This window comes from Lepisosteus platostomus, chromosome 8 (assembly GCF_059453375.1).
Source record: "Lepisosteus platostomus isolate fLepPlt1 chromosome 8, fLepPlt1.hap1, whole genome shotgun sequence".
Classification (NCBI taxonomy): domain Eukaryota; kingdom Metazoa; phylum Chordata; class Actinopteri; order Semionotiformes; family Lepisosteidae; genus Lepisosteus; species Lepisosteus platostomus.
This window is the reverse complement of record NC_142618.1, coordinates 19988476-20008930: the sequence shown is the minus strand read 5'-3', so window position 1 is coordinate 20008930 and position 20455 is coordinate 19988476. Positions and strand designations below refer to the sequence as shown.

At 40.5% G+C, this 20455-nt stretch overlaps 1 protein-coding gene across 5 annotated transcripts in view; it reads left to right on the top strand.

Annotated features, from left to right (window-relative positions):
• Positions 1-20455, top strand: part of mpp7a (MAGUK p55 scaffold protein 7a) — a 146172-nt gene that overhangs the window by 110576 nt on the left and 15141 nt on the right. For 4 of the 5 annotated variants that reach the window (XM_088642820.1, XM_088642822.1, XM_088642819.1 and 1 more), the window contains one exon: positions 17593-17763. In XM_088642820.1, coding sequence (XP_088498946.1) covers positions 17593-17763 — 171 coding nt within the window. Of the gene's footprint in view, positions 1-2232; positions 2254-3339; positions 3382-17592; positions 17764-20455 lie in introns of all 5 variants that reach the window. The other variant, XM_088642823.1, reaches the window with a different exon arrangement.

The window sequence follows — 20455 nt, the reverse complement described above, 5'->3', positions numbered from 1 at the left end:
CCACCCTTTCACCCACACCACAAGAAAATTTTATCTGTAAGTCCACTGGAATTAGACATTTGGGCTACAAAGTTCAGTAGAAAAAAAAAGAGCCGCATTAAGATGTCTTGAGGGTGGAGGATGTCTGTGTACCTCCCTGATACAGGGAATGCAAAAGATGTCATTGTTGTTCTTTACTCTGTATGTCATTAATCTGCCATTGGAAGCTGCTTTTCCGACTGAGGCTTCTTCTCATGCAAAAAGCTTTTGTAGGGGCCTGTTCTAAACCCTGTGCAGTTCAGCTGTGGTTTAGATGGTGCCACAGAATTCCTGTCAAGAGTTCAGTGAGGGTGTTTCACTCAAGAAGAGTCACACTCAAATATGGAAAAAACACTGTTTGGCCTTTATGAACCCAAGAAATACCATCAGGAAAAAAACAACCTGGTTCTGCTTCACAGATTTGCGTTTGCTTGTCGTTTGTGATTCAAATGCTTCTGCAGGCTTGATTGTACGATCATTTACAGAAATCAAGCTCTTGCCATGTTTCTAAAATTTTGAATGGAATAAAAGTTTAGTTTGAGAACAAAAGTTGCACGCTGAAATCTTACCACTACTGATGTATGTGGTACTATTTTTGAAATGATAGAGTCCTTGTTATATGAAAGTATTGTTTGTTTAGGAGCTTGACAATAGGACAAATATATAGTAATATAAGCTATAAAGATGTACAAATATTTTTGAATGAATTCTTAAATTTTCAGTATTTTCAGTTTTTCTTTTTCATTTCAGCATTTCCTAATAAATCAGTTATTTAGGTGGAAATTCCTTTAAATGAATTCAACTCCACCTGTTAAATACACATTATGTCAACTACTACAACATTGTTTCTGTCAAAGGATCTTCAGAATCAATGTAATAATTGTAATGATTAAAATAAGCATCAGGTTCTAAAAAGACTTTAGAAAAGGCACTTTCTCTCTCTGCCTCCATAATGAAAGGGACAATAAGACTGTCGATGAGTCTGTAAAGTCAACACAGAACCAGGGGGGTTCATTACAATATAAAAACAAAACCACTTTGAGATGGGTGATTGAGCAGGGGGACAGGGACTAATTTGAAAGTTGCGCTTCACAACCTTGGGCTTGGCTTCTTCCTAAATTGCTCTTCTTCTATCTAAGACCCTGTTGGCCAGACCAAACCGCGAATCGGCAAATTCACAAATTGCAGATGTTTAGACCCTGCTGTATTAACGTCTTTCCCATTGACTCTTCCGCAGTTTCAGCTTTCAGAAATCAGGAGAGGTTAGTGGCAGATGTGCCGGCAGACTCCTATGAGTCCTATTGAGATTGGTCCTGCTTATGCACTCACTTTCTAGCATATGGGCAAGCATAGCTCACAAACATGTCAGCAGTGGAGCAATGCAATTTGTTATTTGTCTAAGTGCAATTAGAAATATAATGACAATAGCAGCCCTAGCTCAGGTAGGTTTGTTCTATCTGGACACTGTTGCAACAAAATTATTGCAGTGGTGAAATTATGTCTTCTCATACCCTCTATTAAATATGTTTTAATAGGATGTAAAACATGCAACATAAGCCCTTACTTCACTATTCATTTGAACAGGTCAGCTGTTTCATTGTACATTAAAGAAATCCATAACAGTATAATTAATGATGGCCTGGCACCACTTTCACTTTGGCCTGGCACATAACTGTAAAAGAACAAACCGCAGAGAAAGCTGGAGACCCCATAGATACCGTTTGAATGCTTTGATTTAACCCCGTTTTTTTGGCTTTGAGGCCATATGAATAAAAGGAAGTATTTAACTATATCCAAATGTTACCATTTAAACAAGATGTAGCTCACTTTATCCACTGAGTAGCGTCGTGCAGTTGGCATGCCACGCTCGCCTGTAATCAACATAAACTATGTAAAGGAATGCATTGTCTATGGTATCAGTTATAGGGCTAAAAGCTGAGCTTTAATAGATAGTAGGAATATTTCTTCCTTCTGTTTGCGGTAAGCCTTATCCATGCTTCATTTTCTGTGAATCACTAATTTATGCCCTTTACAAGAAGGCCTCAAGGCGTGGGTTATTTTCTGACTTAAAACTTAAAAAATATATGTTCTCCTTATGCACCAAGAAGAAACTCTGATTTGTTAACCATTACTAATCTGGTTTGTGTAGATTTTTTTTTGTTCTGGTTCTGTTCACATTTTAATTTTTTTTGTTTGTTTTTGTGCTTTTCTAAGATGAGGGGACTGTTGAAAGGGGTAGGTGTCTTTTCTACTTTTGTGTAACCTGCGCATATATTACACATTACATATCCTTCTGATCATTCTTCACCTAACGTGACAATTTCCATCTTTGTTTTCCGTACGCTTCTCAGAAGAAATCGAAGGTACTGCTTGTTCGTCTAACCTTGCCCTCCTGTCATAGATGTGCGATGTCCATCTCATTGATTGGGTTATAAAGTGACCCAACAATGAAGAGGTGCTGATTAGAAGCCATTTCCCCTTTGTTGTCTTAGTATAGCGTGTCTGTCAGAAAAGGAAGAATAGACTTCCTTGCTCTCTGCTGCTCCTTTTTAATGTTTGTCAAGGTGTCTGTTGACATAATTAAATGAATACATAAAATGTTAATACATTTACAAGTAATAGGTTGATTCCATGCTGAAATGAGAAGAAAGAAAACACGACATTTCGGCCGTGGAGCCTTCTTCGAGTGTGAGCAAAGACAAACAAGCTCACCCCTGAAGAAGGCTCCACGGCCGAAACGTTGTTTTCTTTCTTCTCTTTTCGGCATGGAATAAACCTATCACTTGTTCCTTTGCAGCCTATGCATGCTGATGCAGCTAGCCACCTGAAATGTTAATAAATGTCTGTTTATTGAAATCAAGGCATGAGTGTTTGGAGCCATAATTTACCTTGTTTTAATTAGGCATTTTGTTAACTTTATTTATTTGAATTTGTCTCGACGTTGTAATTTATAATGAAGGCCCTTAACGTGGCCCAAAGGCATAAATGGTAGTCACCCTGCAAAATGTGTTGTGGTTAACATGTAATTGCCCCACTCATCAGACGAGAAACGTTTGAGAGGTGAACACCAGCTGAATACGCTGTCGCCTCACCTGGAGTCCTTACAGACTTTGTGTTTTCAGTCTTGGATTATCACTCAGTTCCTGACTGGCTAGTTTTTGTTTTTCTTTGCAATAGAGTGCACTGTATACTATCTCTAAGGACTTTTTCGTGGGCTGAAGGGGGTTGCTCACTTTCTCTCAGTTTGTGTCCTGGTTTCTAACTTCTTTGCTTCTTTTCTTGGCATCTGTTCTTCTGTATGTGCTTTTACACTGTATCCAGAGGATGCTGAATATGGTGCCTATATAAGTGGATTCTACATAGGTGAGAAATCCTTTACATTATCTGTGTTCTTTTTTCCCTTTTCATCCCTAACAGTATTTTGTGTAAGGTCTTTGTAACAGCAATCATGTAATAGTTTTTTGTGTGTGTGTTTTATGAACAGAAGTTCTTGTATTTGTGCAAAGTTGTTGTTTTTTTTGACCGAAGCAGATCCGTCTTTAGATTCCTGCTTTTGGTCTTTCTGTTTTTTGTTTTTCAGTTGCACAAAAGTATTGGATCAGCTGTTAAATATCCCATCTGGGGCTGTGTCATCAGTCAGCTTTATGACACTGGGGTTCCCCAAGCGTCAGTGCCCAAGTGAGCAAGCTCCTCTGGGGCTGCCAGGGTCCGAGTCCAGAATTGTGTCTCCCACGGGGGTGTCCGTGGTGCCTGGGAGACGGCAACATTGACATTTAGGGCCGTGTCACTCCTATTATTATCCTATTCCTTTCAAACCTCCTATAACGCACTAGGAGGCTGGACGTTTGTGTAAATATCTTGTTAATTGCATATGCTTTGGCAACACTGTAATTCATTGGTCATGCCAATAAAGCTTTTTGAATTGAATTTGTAAAATGGCAAGCGACTCTGACATTGAGTAGTGACAGTTAGGACTCTGCCCTTATTCCCTCTGTATTAGTGTGAAACTCACAGTGACCCGAGATACCATCTGACAGTTTGAGAGATTGAGAGGGTTACAAAGAAAAAACCTTTTCCGTTTATTTTGGTAAAAAAACCAAAACTGTTTGCTGAACTCTTTTGTGAGAGTTTGTGTCTGAAATTTGGAGATTCAGTGCTTGTTTGGACGAACAATAGATACACAGCTCTGACAATAGGGCTGTCAGAGCTGAGAATAAAACAAAAGCATTTCTACCTTGTGGAAGGCTTGTAAGTAAAAAAAAAAACAACAGGACACACCAAAAAAGTTGTTCGCCTGATGGAGGACCAGAGGTGCCACAGCAGCAGAGCTCTGAAGAATATCCAGGCTAAATGTGAGAGCCACACATCTTAGAAAGAAGTTGCTCCAGGAGAGTATTCATGAGCAGGATAAAAATGTACCCTAAAAACAAGAAGAAACTGCTGAATTACATCATAAGACCAGCGTTTGGGGAAAGTCAAAAGAAGACGGTGATTGCGTTAGCAGTTCTGTCACACCAGGGGGATACCTGAATAGCAACAGGCGAGCACAGTGTGGGAGATCAGCCTGTGTCTTGCTCAGTGGTCTCGGGCCAGGTCAAGCAGGGAATCACGGATAATGTTTGGGCTTGAGCTGGGAATTCCCAGTGTTATCACATCGGGGCAGAGTATTGAGTTGAACGGGATTGCAGGCTGGGGGTTAACAGTGTGTGTCTCGTGTTGTCAGATGGAGTGAGAAGTGGTCATAATTGAGGCTCCCTTGCTACATTTTCTTACGAGCTCCTTAATGAAGTCAGGGTTGTCAGTCCATCTGCCTCCCAGATGGAAATGTTGTTCCTAATCCAAGACCCACAAGTGTTGTACTACTTTATTGCTGTAAAAGCCTTCATATTTTAACAAGTGATCAAATACTTTTGTGTGCATGATAAGTTTGTCTTGTTTTCTAATATATAACTACATCTATATGTGCATTTCAGTGCATTTTGTTTTTTTCATTCATTTTGTTTATTTCATACTAGTTCTATTTTTGACTGCATTGTAGAATAGTATATTTAAATAATTGGGTTAAATAGATTAGAATGTAATATTTTCCTGAAGCAAATGCATTAACATATTTGCAGAGTCCTACTCTGTTCGTTTTACTTTCCTGCTCCCATTACTTTTTCAGGGGTCTTAAGTTAGTCTAGAGGCAATCATAAATTTTGGAGATTAATTTTTTTAATAAGAAAAGGTAACTGGAGAGTCCTGTAGTAGGTGCTTATGTACAACATGAGCTTTCAAATGCTTCCTACTTTCTACCATTGTTTAAAATGTATTATCCTCCTCACAATATTTATCAAATTCATTGCATTCATACTCCCTGTGAAGATATAATGGCAATTATACTTGAGATTGTTGAGATTATATCATTAATTATACAGATACATACATATATATATATGTATGTATGTGTGTGTATTGGTGTAGACAAATGTTTTTAACTTCCAACTTCATTTGGGAAAATATATATTTTTTTATTTTATTGCGGCAGCTGCTGTGACTTGCTTGGCCAAAACTGGGCTCTTTAAAGCTGTAAAGCTAAATAAGGTTTTTGACAGCTTTCATGAAACTTTATCTTTGTTGATAAACTTGTTTATCCCTTTGCTGAAATGGAAAATGTACATTGTTACTATTAGTTTAGAAATGTTATTATATAGCGCCTTTTGTGATCATTATCTTAAAGTGCTTCGCAATGAAACAGTAAAAAAAAAAGTTAAATGTATACAGCAATTAAACAGTAGTTAAAGTAAATGTAAAGTAAATTTACATCTGTACAGCAGGGGGTTTTAAAGGTGCACTCTAAATGACGTACCTGGCTGAAGGTTACAACACTATTGCCCCATAAAGGGTTTGAACCCATTACCTTCTAGTTATGAGCCTTATGAGTCCTGACCCCTAACCACTCTTCTACACAACTGCAGCATTATGCAGTAAGAGTCCGCAAAATCAGTTACATTGTAGTGAGGATGAACTTCAAAGGGTCTGGTTTTGGAAGAGCAAGTCACATGCTGAAATCCTTAAATCAGTGGTTTCTCTTCCCCTTTTCTGTGTAGCCTAAATGAATATTGTTGTTGAGGTGGTTACGGCCTGTTCTTGAGCATTTCACTGTTCTGTTTTCAATTCTGCCCACTTGAGTTAAGTGTCACCCGTCATGTTGTCGTCACCAGTGTCATATTTTCAACAAACTGTAAGTTAGGACTGGTTTACACAACGTACTCTGTATAGTGGCAGCCCTTTTTGTTACACGTGCAGGCACATCATCAGCTTGACCTGTGACATAAGGTCAAAACGATTAAGAAATCATGAAGCTTTTCGGTTTCTGTTAAAAACTAAGGGTCCTACGTGAAAAAAAAAATACTTAGGTGCTTCATTTCCCTTTTAGGATGCAAAGGAAATTCAAGCACTTAAGTGTTTTGAATATAGGTTCCCAAGCTCTGAAGTCTGTTTTTAAGGAGATGCACATTTCCATTAATTCTGAAAGGTGTAATTCAAGAGGAATAATCTCCAAAATGTTCTTTGTCTCCCGATTGTCAGGGTTCTGCCTCACACTTGACATGCTACGTCCAACTTCAGAGTTTCATACTTCTGTAAAGACACAACCAAAACTGCAGACTTGTTCCCAGAACATTTAATTTTTTTCATGTGTCCTAAATTATTTTATGAGCTATCCCGTAAAACCTCTGAAACTAAAACTGAATTTGCAAAGCTCTGTTTTTGTAGGACACTCACGAACCATTTTACCTGCAGTCTTCTGGTTTCCCTGTCTCTTACTTTCGAAAACCAGTTTTATGTTCTTTCAATGTCTGTTACCCTGACCAATACGCATGTCTTATTCTCACATGTATTTTTGTGCCTTATTGTCTCCTATTTTCTCATGTTTAAATATGAACATCCTTTTCCTTGCTCATTCCCTTCCCTGACACCCATGGTAGCTCTGGGCTGCCTGGTCTTCTTTCTACTCCCTTGTACACTGAGGACAATGTCCTCAAGTGTTCTTTTGGCAGCTCTCTGAGCACATTGCCATTATGAAAGCCAGTCGGAGAGACTTTATTTCTTCATTTTCATCCTGGCTTGGGGCCAGAGCCCAGACAACAAAATGAGCAAGACAATAAGGAAGCTTAGGCCCCAAGTGCAGATGCTTGCTATTTCAAAGTAAACCCTCAGATTGTTTAGCAGTTTATAGACCATACAAAATATGTTCCATTAGAAGAGTACAAGTTAGCCATGGAAATGAGGTTATGGAAAACATTTTGTATTTGTTTTTCAGGAGTAATGCTGTTAGTAGAACACTGAAGCTGTCCCCCTGTCACTAGTAGCTTGGATATCTGAATGAACCAAAAGAAGACCTCTTTTTATAATTGCTGAGATATTTATAATAGTTGAAGCATCAGTACATAGCTCTGTGCAACAGGTACATTTTCAATGTGCAGGGTTTAGGGATTCAAGGTCCCATTGAAATTCGGTGTAGTTTTCTTCCGTGTTTAATCCTGACTTGATTACATTTATCTGGTGCAATGAAGTCTACGTTACTGACATAGTTCCAGTTCACTTCAGAGTGTTTTTCACTTTATTCCTTTATTTGTTTAGTCTTTTCAGAACGTGTCTTTGTGCCTTAAACAAGGAGAAATGTATTTTTTTAACGGTAATTCACTTTATAACCAAAAAAAACCAACAACAAATGAAGTACATATGTGCGTTCTTTAAAAACATATGCTGTAAACAGTTTTCAGGCGGGACACAGAAAAGGATATGAAAACAGGTTATTCCGAATAAGCCAAATGCTGTCCTCAATTCAAATATTTACACTGTCATTAAAGAGAAATAAGGCAAGTTCATGTTTAAACATTTTGTTTTTGATACCATCTGGGGCAGATTAGCTGAAAGCTAGGAGGAAGTTACCATGAAAGTCCGTCAGGGGTCAGCATAAGACCTATCTGGCGGTAGCCAAACTCTTAAGACGTTACTAATCATTATATTCAGGGTAATTGATGGCATGTATTGCCCTGGCAAGTGTAGTTGATTCCTGGAGAAAACGGGAGGACTGCACATGTAAACTGGGATGAATTAGTCCAGGTCGTTCGAAAGCAGATTGTATCTGGAGGGAGTCGATCATTTCTAAGACTCGATCCTTGTGCAGGCACCTACTGTAGGTTAGGCTTAGCTCCTTACACCAAAAATAAGGATAAAACACCCGTCCCTTAAAAGTGAGGTGAAAGACGCACTGCGATTTTCAGTGACTAGGAGCACAGTGGGCTCTTGGCCAGTAACTGACCAAGCAAATGATGCCACCCTTGAGCACACTCCTCTGGGAAGGGAGGCGGCAGCTGTTGGAGGCCCAGCAGGGAAAACTTGAGGGTTCAGAAACCCTAGAAGGGTTATTCTAGAAGGGAAACTTGATGTGCTTGTTCAAGCAACCTTGGGACTACTCCCGCAATATCTAGGCTTACTATAGGTTAGCAGGGATGGAAATGCTAACAGGCAGAATGAGTAGGATTACATGTCCACTGTGTGAACATCTGCTTTGATGGTCATGAGTGGGGTATAGGGCAGCAGGACCACAGCATGTTTCATGTGCGAAGGTTCCCGAAGCCTTCTCACTTTTTTGTGTGTCTTCAACATACTGTATGATCACATCAGTGTCTTAGGCTAAAATGTCTTTCAACTGGAGTGAAATTGTCTTCATAGTTGCCTTGTCCCATGGCTTTGTTCTAGTTGGTTTTCCATGTACTCCGTTCCACTGCAAGCTACACCTGTACAACAAGAAACCGATAACACCCAGCAAGAGCAAATATATTGGCAAGAGGAGTTGGTCAGATCTGAAGTGGAAAACGGGATGGTTCAAGGCCCAGTTCGAACAGCATCAAGAGACTACCACTAGCAAATTTAGTTTTGCTACTGTGTTCAATGGACGTACAATACGGTCTCTGTAGGAGCAACAGGAATAAAAACTAAGGTTGCTTAGCCAACAGATGTCCTACAGGAGGTAACAATCTGAAATTATGATAAGCCATTTAAGAATGTTGCAGAGAGGTAACATTGGCATAAAGACCAATGGCTGCACATTGTGGCTCCTTTTCTATCTGTAGAGGTGTAGAAACCCATGATGTAGAGGCAGACGACGCCTATGATGGCTTGAAAAAGATCTTGGTCCATGCAGCAGTTACGGCTGATCTTGGTTCTGGTCTGACAATCACTAATAAAAATAGTAATGCTAACAAAGGTATCAGATGGAGATCCCCAGTGCATCTGGCTACAAAATGGATTCAACCTGAAATCAGTTCAGCAGCAAAAGAGGTTGAAATGTATGAAGTCTTCCTTCTGAGCTGAAACATCATGTCACGCAGGGTGGCCGTCCAGCAGCTGATAACTTCATGTCCCTTGTTGAAAGGCCCCATGCAGAAAAAGAGCTTATAGTTTACGGGGTAGTCTGTTTTACCTTGCCCAAAGCTAAAGAAGGGAAAGGGACTCCAAATGGAGGAAGAAATTAAGTCTATAAAATACTCTTCCCTGTGTGATTTGTGAGAGGACATGGTGAAGAAGATGGAAACCACTGGCAAGTGGGGACATACCTCTGAAGAATGTTCATATAGCATAGCACCACCAGAGTCTGTAGACTGCAGAAGGACTCAAACAGGCTTTTGCTAGAAACAGTGCTGGTTGGTTTCTAATTTCGCTGGATAGTTTTGGCCTCGTCCATATGCTTCTGAGACTCAGTGGCGATGATGTCCCAGGAAAAGGTAAAGGAAGGCCACACCAAACTGTGAACGTACCTCAGGTCGCTTTCTGGGGAGCGCACTGTAGCTCTGCTGTGGAGGGGGGTTTGAAATGGCCTCTGGAAACCAGACGATATTACCTGTTGGACTGGGAGTTCAAGCTGAGGACGGACCACAGACCCTCCACCTGGATGAGAACAAATTGGGAGCAGAACACACGAGCACTGCGGTGATTCCTCAGTCTGCCGTCTTTTCACAGTGGAGCACATGGCGGATTTTGGCATGGTAACGCTGATGCATCCTCTCGGGTACGTTGCCTAACTAGAGTTTGGCCTGAGATCTCACCAGTGGGGGGATTGTGGAAGATGAGCCAAAAACCTGGTAGAAAATAATGGCTTTAAGCCATTAAGATTTACTGAAGGTTTGTGCTTTAAACGTTGTTGTTTTTGATGCCACCTGGGGCACATTAGCCTAAGCCCGAGGTTGAGTTACTGTGAAAGTCCATCAGGGGTAAGCATGAGACTGTTACGCAGTAGCCGAGTTCTCAAGAAACTACTAATCATTACATTGAGGGTTACTGAAAGAGTGCAGTCCCACTGGGGTTTTGATTGGTTCTTGGAAGCAAAGAGGAGATTGCACAGCTGGTGCTGATTTGTGAAGATCCTTTAAAAGCCGATGGTACCTGAAGGGAGTCGGTCTTTTCTAAGGCTCGATCTATAGATGTCTCTGTGAGGCTGAGTTTTCAGCAGAAATGCGATGCAAAGATTTGGCACTTAAAAGCTGGTTAAAGCCGCTCTGTGAGTAGAAGCGTGATTGGCCCTTATTTATAACGGGACTATGGAATGATACCACTCTAAAGCTCACTCTTCTGGGGATCAGTTTGCGAGATGGCCGTCGGAGACGAGGCTAGGAAAACCTAAAGGCACCCGAACCAAAATGGGTTCTTTTCAGGATGGACTTGGCGAGTTTACTTGAGCGGGCACTCTTGTATTTACCAGTGTAGCATAAGTAAGCGTCAGCAGTCCTACGGAAGGAAATTCCAAGAGGCTGACTGGGCAGGACGTGAAAAAGGATAGAAAACAGAACACTAGAATTGAGCCGCGCAGTCTGTGGTGTACCTGCACGTATGCCCAGAGACACGCTCCTGTATTGATGGATGTCCCACACATCTTGGTGTTCTACTTGCACAAACGGATGCCATCAAAAATGTTCCAAGCTGGTATGGCATTTATGCTATTCGTGTTCTGGGCTCAGAACAGTGGTTTAGTGATCTCCAGACTAGGGGGATGTGAATTAAGACCTTGTGTGGGACACTTCTGTTGTACCCTTGAGAGTCACTTTACTACAGTTACTCCAGTAAATGGGTAGTGTCATCATCCATGAGAACTTGTCCTCAATTCATTCTTTTCAAACAACTTTTATAGTTTCAGCCATGTTGTCAAATCAACATCCCAATGTCCATTGAAAAATCAATAGATTGTCCTTGGATCAACAATCTACTAGAAACCCATTAACTAGATGGGCTGAATGGCTGACTTTCACTCATAACCTTTTTTATAGTTCTGTATTTCTTATGTCAGTAGTCCAGTGTGGTTTCTATGCTTGTCTTCTATATTAATCCTTTGCCAAGAGAGATCAGGAAGATCTGGAGCTCAGTCTGGTCATTCATCAGCAGAAGTTGAATAATTAATTTTACTTTGGGTTTGTTTGCAAGCTACGCGGTTGAATTGCATGTCACTAGAATATCACTTGACTTTTGGGCAGCACGGATTTGCAGCAGTTAGAACTACTGTCTCATTTCTCCAGGGTCCTGGGTTTGATTAACTGGGCCTGATTGTGGAGAATTGTCTGCTTTATCTGTTGCCTTACAATGGACTGGTGTTGCATTTGTGGAGAGAACAATACTGTATTCTCAGTCTCACCTTCTGTTTCCAGGATCAACTGTAGCCAATTGTACCAATCCCCACCAGGATAAGTGATTTGCTGGTGATGGGTGGATGAGCCTGTTGATTTTGGGACATCTTTTAAGGTTTTTGTGTAATTGAGTTGAATTACATATTACATATAAAGTATCAAATCATGGACTTATTTGGGATAGTTTAGCTGCTGAAACCTGAGTGATTTTATCTGCCTACGCTAAAAACAGTTCCTATTACCTTTTGTCTAGTTTAGGAGTAGTTTTGGCCCATGAAGCGAACGGTCAATCATATAATTATGGTCCTAATTTTCTTTGGGGGCCTACATTTTAAATAAATGTATAAGAAGTATGGAAATATGTCTGTTTAGTGGTGATGCTGAGAGAAACCTGACAGTGCTGGTCTGATTGAGGAGCTGTCTAGGAAGCCAGATAATCCAAAATTATTTTTCCCTGGGGTCAGTTCTTTGTGAATTTGCTTTTGTTATGTGAAAGAAACTGCAGTTAGTGAATTCTTCTTTGGAATTAAGCAGCATTCAGACTAGACATTCCTAATCTCAGGCATTAGAGAAATCAAATAAATTAAATAGAAAATGTGTAGCTTCCACCAGAAAACTGAGAAGTATTCGGTAGAAGCCTGATACATTTTATCATACCAGTTTTTCATTGTATAATTTAGCCAGATGAATATTGTCTGAATTGCTCTCCTGTTTATTTGCTTTGTAAAAAGAAACAAACTCAATATATTAAAATGCTCCTATTTAGGATTGTTATAAAGGATTTATCATTGTGTAAAAAATAAAAGGTATCTCAGGACAGTGGGGTTTGTAAAGTCCATTGTCAAATAACTGTCATGAGGAGGGAATAGGGTCACAGGACATTAGATGTGTCCCACAGGATTAAAAATGTTTTCAATTCAGTAAGCCCTGGTAATACCTTGGGGATTTCAGGTCAATACTCTTTACAGAAAGACGTTCAGGTGTCTGAGGGAAAGGAGACACTGTGTAATGCTGTACGTGATACAGTTGCAAGAAATGGTTTGTGAACCCTTTGGAATAACCTGGATTTTTGCATCAATTACTCATACAAATGTGGTCTGATCTTCAACAAAGTCACAATAATAGACAAACACGATCTGCTTAAACTAATAACACACAAACAAATGTACTTCTTCTCGTCATTCTTGCAACTGTACAGTATGTAAGTCTTGGAGGAGCATTTGTGCCACCTAGAAATCCTTTTGCTCAAGCTCTCTCTGGACCAGTGAGGAGCAAACAAAAGCAGTGCGCTGGGCCATCTGAATATCTGAATTCTGTACACAAAGCAGCATGACAACAAAAGTCTAATTTTGTAATAATCTCGTAGGTGGATGGCGTGGGATGTGGTTTTCAGAAGTTATAAACCCCATGTGAGTCTTGAATCTAGATTTCAGCAGCAGATTAGCATTAGCTGGTCTGAGTGCACTGCCATACTGGGTGTAATCCAGAAAAGGACATTGTTACAGTTTACAGTTACAGTTCCTGACATTCTTGACGTCACTTAGTTCTCCGTCTGAGAAGTTAGGACGAAGACTTGGATAAAATGTCTCTCTCAGCCTTTGCCAGAAAAGGCTGTAGATTAACAAAATGTTTTTGCCAAAGAAGAATAAAGTAAAATTAAGAGTATTGTTTTCTCATGTTAGTGCTAACAAACGGAGACCGTTTTTATGGAGATGTTTAAAAATTGTCTGCCTTCTTTTAGTTTTTGACGTTTGACGTATTACATTATTAAGCCGCAGCCATATCACCCTGCAACTCACAACTGGCAACCCACTGAAGCTAAGCAGGTGTGAGCCTGGTCAGTACCTGGATGGGAGACCTCCTGGGAAAAACTAAGGTTGCTGCTGGAAGAGGTGTTAGTGGGGCCAGCAGGGGGTGCTCACCCTGTGGTCCACGTGGGTCCTAATGCCCCAGTATAGTGATGGGGACACTATACTGTAAACAGGTGCCGTCCTTCGGATGAGACGTAAAACCGAGGTCCTGACTCTCTGTGGTCATTAAAAATCCCAGGGCGTTTCTCGAAAAGAGTAGGGGTGTAACTGGCCAAATTTCCCATTGGCCCTAACCAATCATGGCCTCCTAATAATCCCCATCTATGAATTGGCTTCATCACTCTGCTCTCCTCCCCACTAATAGCTGATGTGTGGTGAGCGTTCTGGCGCACTATGGCTGCCGTCGCATCATCCAGGTGGGGCTGCACATTGGTGGTGGTGGAGGGGAGTCCCCATTACCTGTAAAGCGCTTTGAGTGGAGTGTCCAGAAAAGCGCTATATAAGCGTAAGCAATTATTATTATTAAGTTTGAAAGATTTCTTTTTCTGTTTTTGCCTATCTTATTTGCCGTTTGGACATTAAAAACTCAGCCCTCTGATTCCGTGTTGAAGTATTGTGTATAATGTCTTTAATATCCTTATAAAATATGTAGATTACTTGTTAAACTAAGCCTAATGCAGGACATGTTTGGTCACCATTACGATGGAATCCAAAATATTGAAGTTAGTGTTATGAAATCCAATATTTACTTAATTTTGGTTTTCTAGTAGTGTGAAAGAATTTTGACTTTACTCGTCATATCAATTTTTCTTTAGGGTGTTCTAAATATCCCAGAATTTCAATGGCTATCGCAGCTTAGAAAGTGCAGTGTCTCGAATAGCTCTCATTTTTCCCTTAAATGCATTATCCTGTTACAGAGGCAGTAGAGCCTGGTTTAGCGATTATGCAGTTTGCACCACCTACAACCAAGTTTGCATTTCAAATGGTGTTCAGTCATCTGTAAAGTCGGAAATATTTCCTTGCGTGTATCCTGTGTAGATTATACTAGCTGTAGAAACTTAAATTTGTGGTGTAAAATGTGTCTCTTATGTAACCTTTTTTAGACTGCTTGTTTCGCACATGCTCTGTCAGTGTTTCACAGGCCTTAACAAACAGGAAAGTAGGCAGTACGTATTTGATGTTGGTAAGTGCCTCAGGGTTACTTACATTGCACACGGGTTATATTTCCTACACTGCTGTAAGATATTATCTACTGTAAGTGGGAAACTGGCATGTTAACACATTTCCAGCTGAACACAGACTTGAACAGGACACACACGGTTTATGTTCTGTTTGTCGGTGGAAATGTGTGTTTGTGTTGTGTGGATCCGCAGAAACAAGGCGCCTTTTCTAGGATTATGTGACACAACAGACTACACCTCAATACTTCACGTCTGCTGTATTATATGATATTTGCATTGGTGCGTGTTTGATGTGCAGTTGAATGGCTCTCTCTTCAGGAAAAAAAATATAATTTTGAGAGCTAGCCTCCTTCTGAGAGGACGCTAAAATCGATCAGAAACAGTTTTTGTAGAAAGTGAATTTCACCTAGAAGTAAGAAACGGTCGTCTGTCTTTGTGACCTAATATGACTTTCATCCATTTGGACCAGAGCAGTGTTTTTGAAGGCTTTTTTTCTGACTAGCGGGACTTCTGTTTAACACAGTATTCATAGGAATCCCCCCCCTTACGCTTGAAAAAAGCAGCATTGCATGTCCAGAAACAAATGTTAAAATAGGCAAATTCAGAATCCAAGATCCTTTTACTGTATGCTGTTTTGAATTATTTTGCCGTATTAACTGTAATTCTAGCTCAGGTCAAGAATCAAAATGATTTTTTTTTCTAGGGGGAAGTATCGATTTATTTACTCTAAAAGAGGACTGGTGTATGAAGCGGTTATTTTATTATTGGGATTGAGCTGTCTGGAAGGGTTTAAATTATTTTGATGGGAGGAGATTACAGAACCGCTTCAGCTCAGGAACAGCAATTTGTATTGACTGCCCACAGCTGAGCGAAGTAATGATATCCTCTGCACCTGCCTTCGTCACAAGAAAAGAGATTTGGCCTGACAGACTCAATGAAACCCCAGCATTTTTAAGCTCACAATAAGGCGACTTTTTGCAATGCCAAATCCGTTACAACCGTGATTGGAGCCCTATGTTAATCAAATGGCCGCACCTCAAATCTTCTGTGCAGGACGTCTGCAGGACCTACTGCTTACTTCCCCTACCAGTCTGTTCTCACTTAAAAAGTAAGCATTCAATTAAAATGATAATTTCATCCATACATAATTTAATTCATACAATGTGTTAACAGAACAGAGTCCCACAGTACTGTAAACTAGCAGTGTCTTCTTTGTAACAATGTGGGGAGTGTTGATATTTTTTCCTTGCTGTTATACCACAGGAGATTTTTTTGAATTTCTTTTAAATTCACACTTAAACTTGTGCACGTAGAGTATGTCGTTTTTAGTAATACGTTCTTGCTTGGATATTGGATGGATTCAGTAATAACTCTGCATGAATCTAGTTTATCCCTAACTAATTGACTCTCAGAAAAGGGAAATTGCTACATTGGAAGTTTTCTTCCCTACACGTTTGTTGAGTGGTGGCAGTTGGACTAGGTCGTAAAAACCCTGGTTCCTTAATCCTCCAGCATCAATCATATGCTGAAGTTAACCTTTCTAATAAGTGATACTGCTCTGTGCTGAAATAGGGTATTAGTTGTCACTGGTCTGGGATTTGGACTTATACCTTAACCTCCAAGTCATATGTCATAAAAGCTGGGTATTTGTTTCTCAAATTAAACATCATATTCTTTGTGTTGCTGACTTACATCATTAAAACTAGACTTTTGCACTCCACGAATGACTTAGCCTTGACTGGAAATACAAAATAAGCAAAATATTCAAAACCTAGCCAGTTACTCCCAGTCAGGAAGATACTACAGTACTGCTCTTTTATGGACACATGACATACACATCATTCAGTGTAGCGGTTTATGAATTGAGTTGGTGCAAAGCTGTTTATGTTCACTTTAAGGGTTGAATATCTCCCTGGCATGGGAAATTGATCTGTAGAAAAATTGGATTTTTAAAAATCACAAGTGAACTATCAGTGTAGTAACAAACACTGTTATGAATGTACTGGCATGTTACTGTATGTGTACACAGGCATTTAAATTTCAAGATATTGGCCAATGTTGGAAAGTAATCCTGAAGTGTACAATAAATGTGTATATCTGCCAGCCTAGGTGCTAAAGAGTTTACCCTTGGTTCAACTTAATGTTCTGGATGGAGTGATGTGTCCTTCTTTTATTGGAGGTCACTTATTATTACAGAGAAGAAATCTTGAGAGACACATATAGACATAACAAATGTTTTCTCTGTTGTTCGGTATCTTTGTGTTGGCCATCTAGGACTTTTATTTCTCATTGAAACTAGGAGAGTGCCTTTTAAACCGACAGCAGGAACCACATCTCTATCCAAAGGGTGGTGGGAATGTGGAACAGGCAGCCCAGCCATGTTGTTAAAGCCGATTCCCTGGCTTCTTACTGGATACAGCTGGATAAGATCCTCCAGTCGGGGCTGGAGATGCTTCTTTACCCAAAGGGTGGTGGGAGTGTGGAACAAGCAGCCCAGCCACGTTGTTAAAGCCGATCACCTGGCTTCTTACTGGATACAGCTGGATAAGATCCTCCAGTCAGGGCTGGAGATGCTTCTTTACCCAAAGGGTGGTGGGAGTGTGGAACAAGCAGCCCAGCCACGTTGTTAAAGCCGATTCCCTGGCTTCTTACTGGATACAGCTGGATAAGATCCTCCAGTCAGGGCTGGAGATGCTTCTTTACCCAAAGGGTGGTGGGAGTGTGGAACAAGCAGCCCAGCCACGTTGCTAAAGCCGATTCCCTGGCTTCTTTCCAGACCCAGCTGGAGGAGGCCTTTGTATCGCTTAATGGCTCTAGCTAGCAAATGGGCTAGAGGGGCCAGGTGGCCTCCTGTCTATTGTAACCTCTCTTACGCTCCTATTCTCACCCAGTAACAAAAGCGGGCGTGTTTGTTTGTAGCTGGCCTGCGGAGAAGCTTCCGTCTCAGTAGAAGGGACCGGAAGACGAACAAGTCCATGTACGAGTGCAAGAAGAGCGAGCTATACGACACGGCCGATGTCCCCACGTACGAAGAGGTGACCACCTACCGCAGGCAGGCGGGAGAAAAGTACAGGCTGGTGGTTCTGGTCGGTAAGTATGAGCCGCGCGGGGTCGTCGCGGTCGGCACGTGTGGTCCTGGGGCTCCAGCAGCCGCTACAGAGCTCCTGCGGAGCCTTAGGCTCCTGTTGAGCCGTTGCAGCCAACGAGGGGTATAGCAGCAGGCCAAGGTAACTGCTGAAATAATAAATTTCGCTCCTGTAAACCCACTCTAAAGGGTGGCATAACTCAAAAGTATTTCCCACAAATTGAAGGAGGACCCATAAATATAACCAGGACAATATGTACCATAACATTTCAAGTAATTCAGTCAGATTTAGGTTAATCAGCGTTATGTCGTGTTTGTGTGCATCGTGACTATTGAAACGTACGTTAACCCCAAATCAGCTCAATTGAATTGAAGATGACATTGGCACACCTTCTTTTCTGCTTTGTATTTTTGGCCAGTGACGCAATGTTTGAACAAAACCCTCTGTATTTTTATTATTGCTCTTGAGCTTGAGTAGCCCTCTCTGTTCTGAGCATGCTGTAGCGCATGGAGTTTGTCATATGGATGGCTCAGTCTGGAGATTGTAATTTCCTAGCTCTTTGCCAGCAAGTCAGCCTTAATAAAAACGATGCACCTCCCAGTGAGATTTTTTTTTGTCAAAATAATCTAAATATTTCTAATTAAGTTACAGAATTTGGAGAACATCTATGGATAATTTCACACCCAGCAATGTGAAAGAAAGAAAATATCTGCTTTATGTTTTTCTGGTATTTTTCGTCCCTGGAGTCCTGACTTAGTTGGGTAATTTCTTATGGCCCTGTTTTAGATTTCAGACTCTGTTTGAGCCAGGAAACTGAGAGTGCATGTCTGAATGATGGGGGAGAGGCCTGTCATTATTCTGTTCAAACTAAACAAACTCTTTACTTTCCATAATTTTCAAATAAAATCAAGCGGTTTGATGGCGGTGTTCGTATTTATTTTATTACTTTGAAAACTAATGATGAACACTGTAGACCGTTTTATACTCCTAGTTGCTGAAAGTAATGACTAGTCTTATAAATTAAGTGGCAGCAAGTATTTGAGTATCATTTTCCTGATGCTTCTTATTACTTGATAATTGATTGGAAATATTGTTGCTGATGCTCTAAATGAGATGTATTCTGGTAAGTAAAACAAGCACATTTTAAATACATCGTACTCCTGTTTATTAATTTCTCAGTCTTAACCAGTTAAAATGAATATACAGTATGAGACAAGGTTGTGGTGTTTGCACATTGCATCTCCCCTTCAACATGACCAAAAGCATAGCCGTAACTGTTAGGGGAGAACCATTGGTTGGAGTTTCTCATGTTGTATTGAAACTGCAACAATGTCTTGACTTAATGAAAGACAGAGGGTGGGGATGTTTCTGGAGGGATCTTGGAACAAAGTTGCTTGGGTATTCAGGGTTTGGCCGTATACCAACACTAAATGGCGAGAGGGCTGTCAGCTGAAGAGAACCAACTAGTCAATCCAGATCTGATGAGCTTGGTGTGATCCAGCCACAGGATTGTCAGGCTCTCGAAACTGGGCGAGAGATCGCTTGTACAGTCCGTAGCGCATCGCCTGCTGCTAACACAAACACACACACACACACACACACACACACACACACACACACACACACACACAAATAAATCCTAAACCTGATTGCAGTCGGCAGATACCTGGAAACAAAGGTGTATACTCACCCATTCTGGTTGTGTGTCATTTTTTTGTCGTGGTAACACACTTTTCTTTCAGGAGAAACCACAAAAGGTTGAGAGTAGCCTGCCTGCGTGAAGGGGGGGGTGCTTGAGTGGGCACGGCATGGTGTTGTGAGGGACCACGCTTACGAGCTTGAGGATCACTTGGTTGTTGATGGAAACCTTATAGCACAGCCTTAGCTCTGGCCACCTCATTTTGCAACCTCTGCTCCTCTCTGTTAAAACCACACCGATTTCTTTTAGTGGGTCAGAGCTAATGCTCATTGCCACACAGCTAGAATTTTTTCACAACTTTGTATAATATATACAGTATAATAACAATGTTTTCTCTGTTAATCTGGGATTATCTTAATGCTCTGGCCTTCAGACCTTAAACCTTGATTAGTTTCAGTTTAAATTTGACTAATTCCACCATTAATATTTGGTGGAGCAGACCTGTTTTATTAGACATTTACTGAAAGAGTAACTTAAGAGAAGAAATGCCTCTCAGTCTCTCGAAGGAAAGTGCATCTTAGCCCTTCAGCATTTAGCCTGGAAGTTATTAAGTCCAAATATTAAACCACGTTCCTCTAATGAGCACAGTAATGAAGTTTGACACTTTTATTGGCAGTTGTTTAACACAGTAACTCGTAGGCACAGTCTTAAATTCCTGATTGGTAGAAAAGTAGAACAGAGCGTTTTAAATAACGCAAAGAAACAATTGTAAAAATCCAATTTTATTGGTGCGTATAATTTTAAAGGCTTGCCGTCGTGTTGCATTGGTTAAGCACATTGTGGATAAAAAATAGCCTTTTCAGGATAATAATTCAACAGTTTTGTACTGAATTCCTTGAAGAAACTGTCATCTTACTGTATTGGCCAATTCAAAGTACTGTACATAGTTTTGGTGTAAGTAGCCCCACATTTAATTTAGTGAAAGTTAACCACCAAGAAAATTGTTTTAATTTTTAAATGATTTAATAAAATTACAGAAGTGTAAATAGTGTGGACA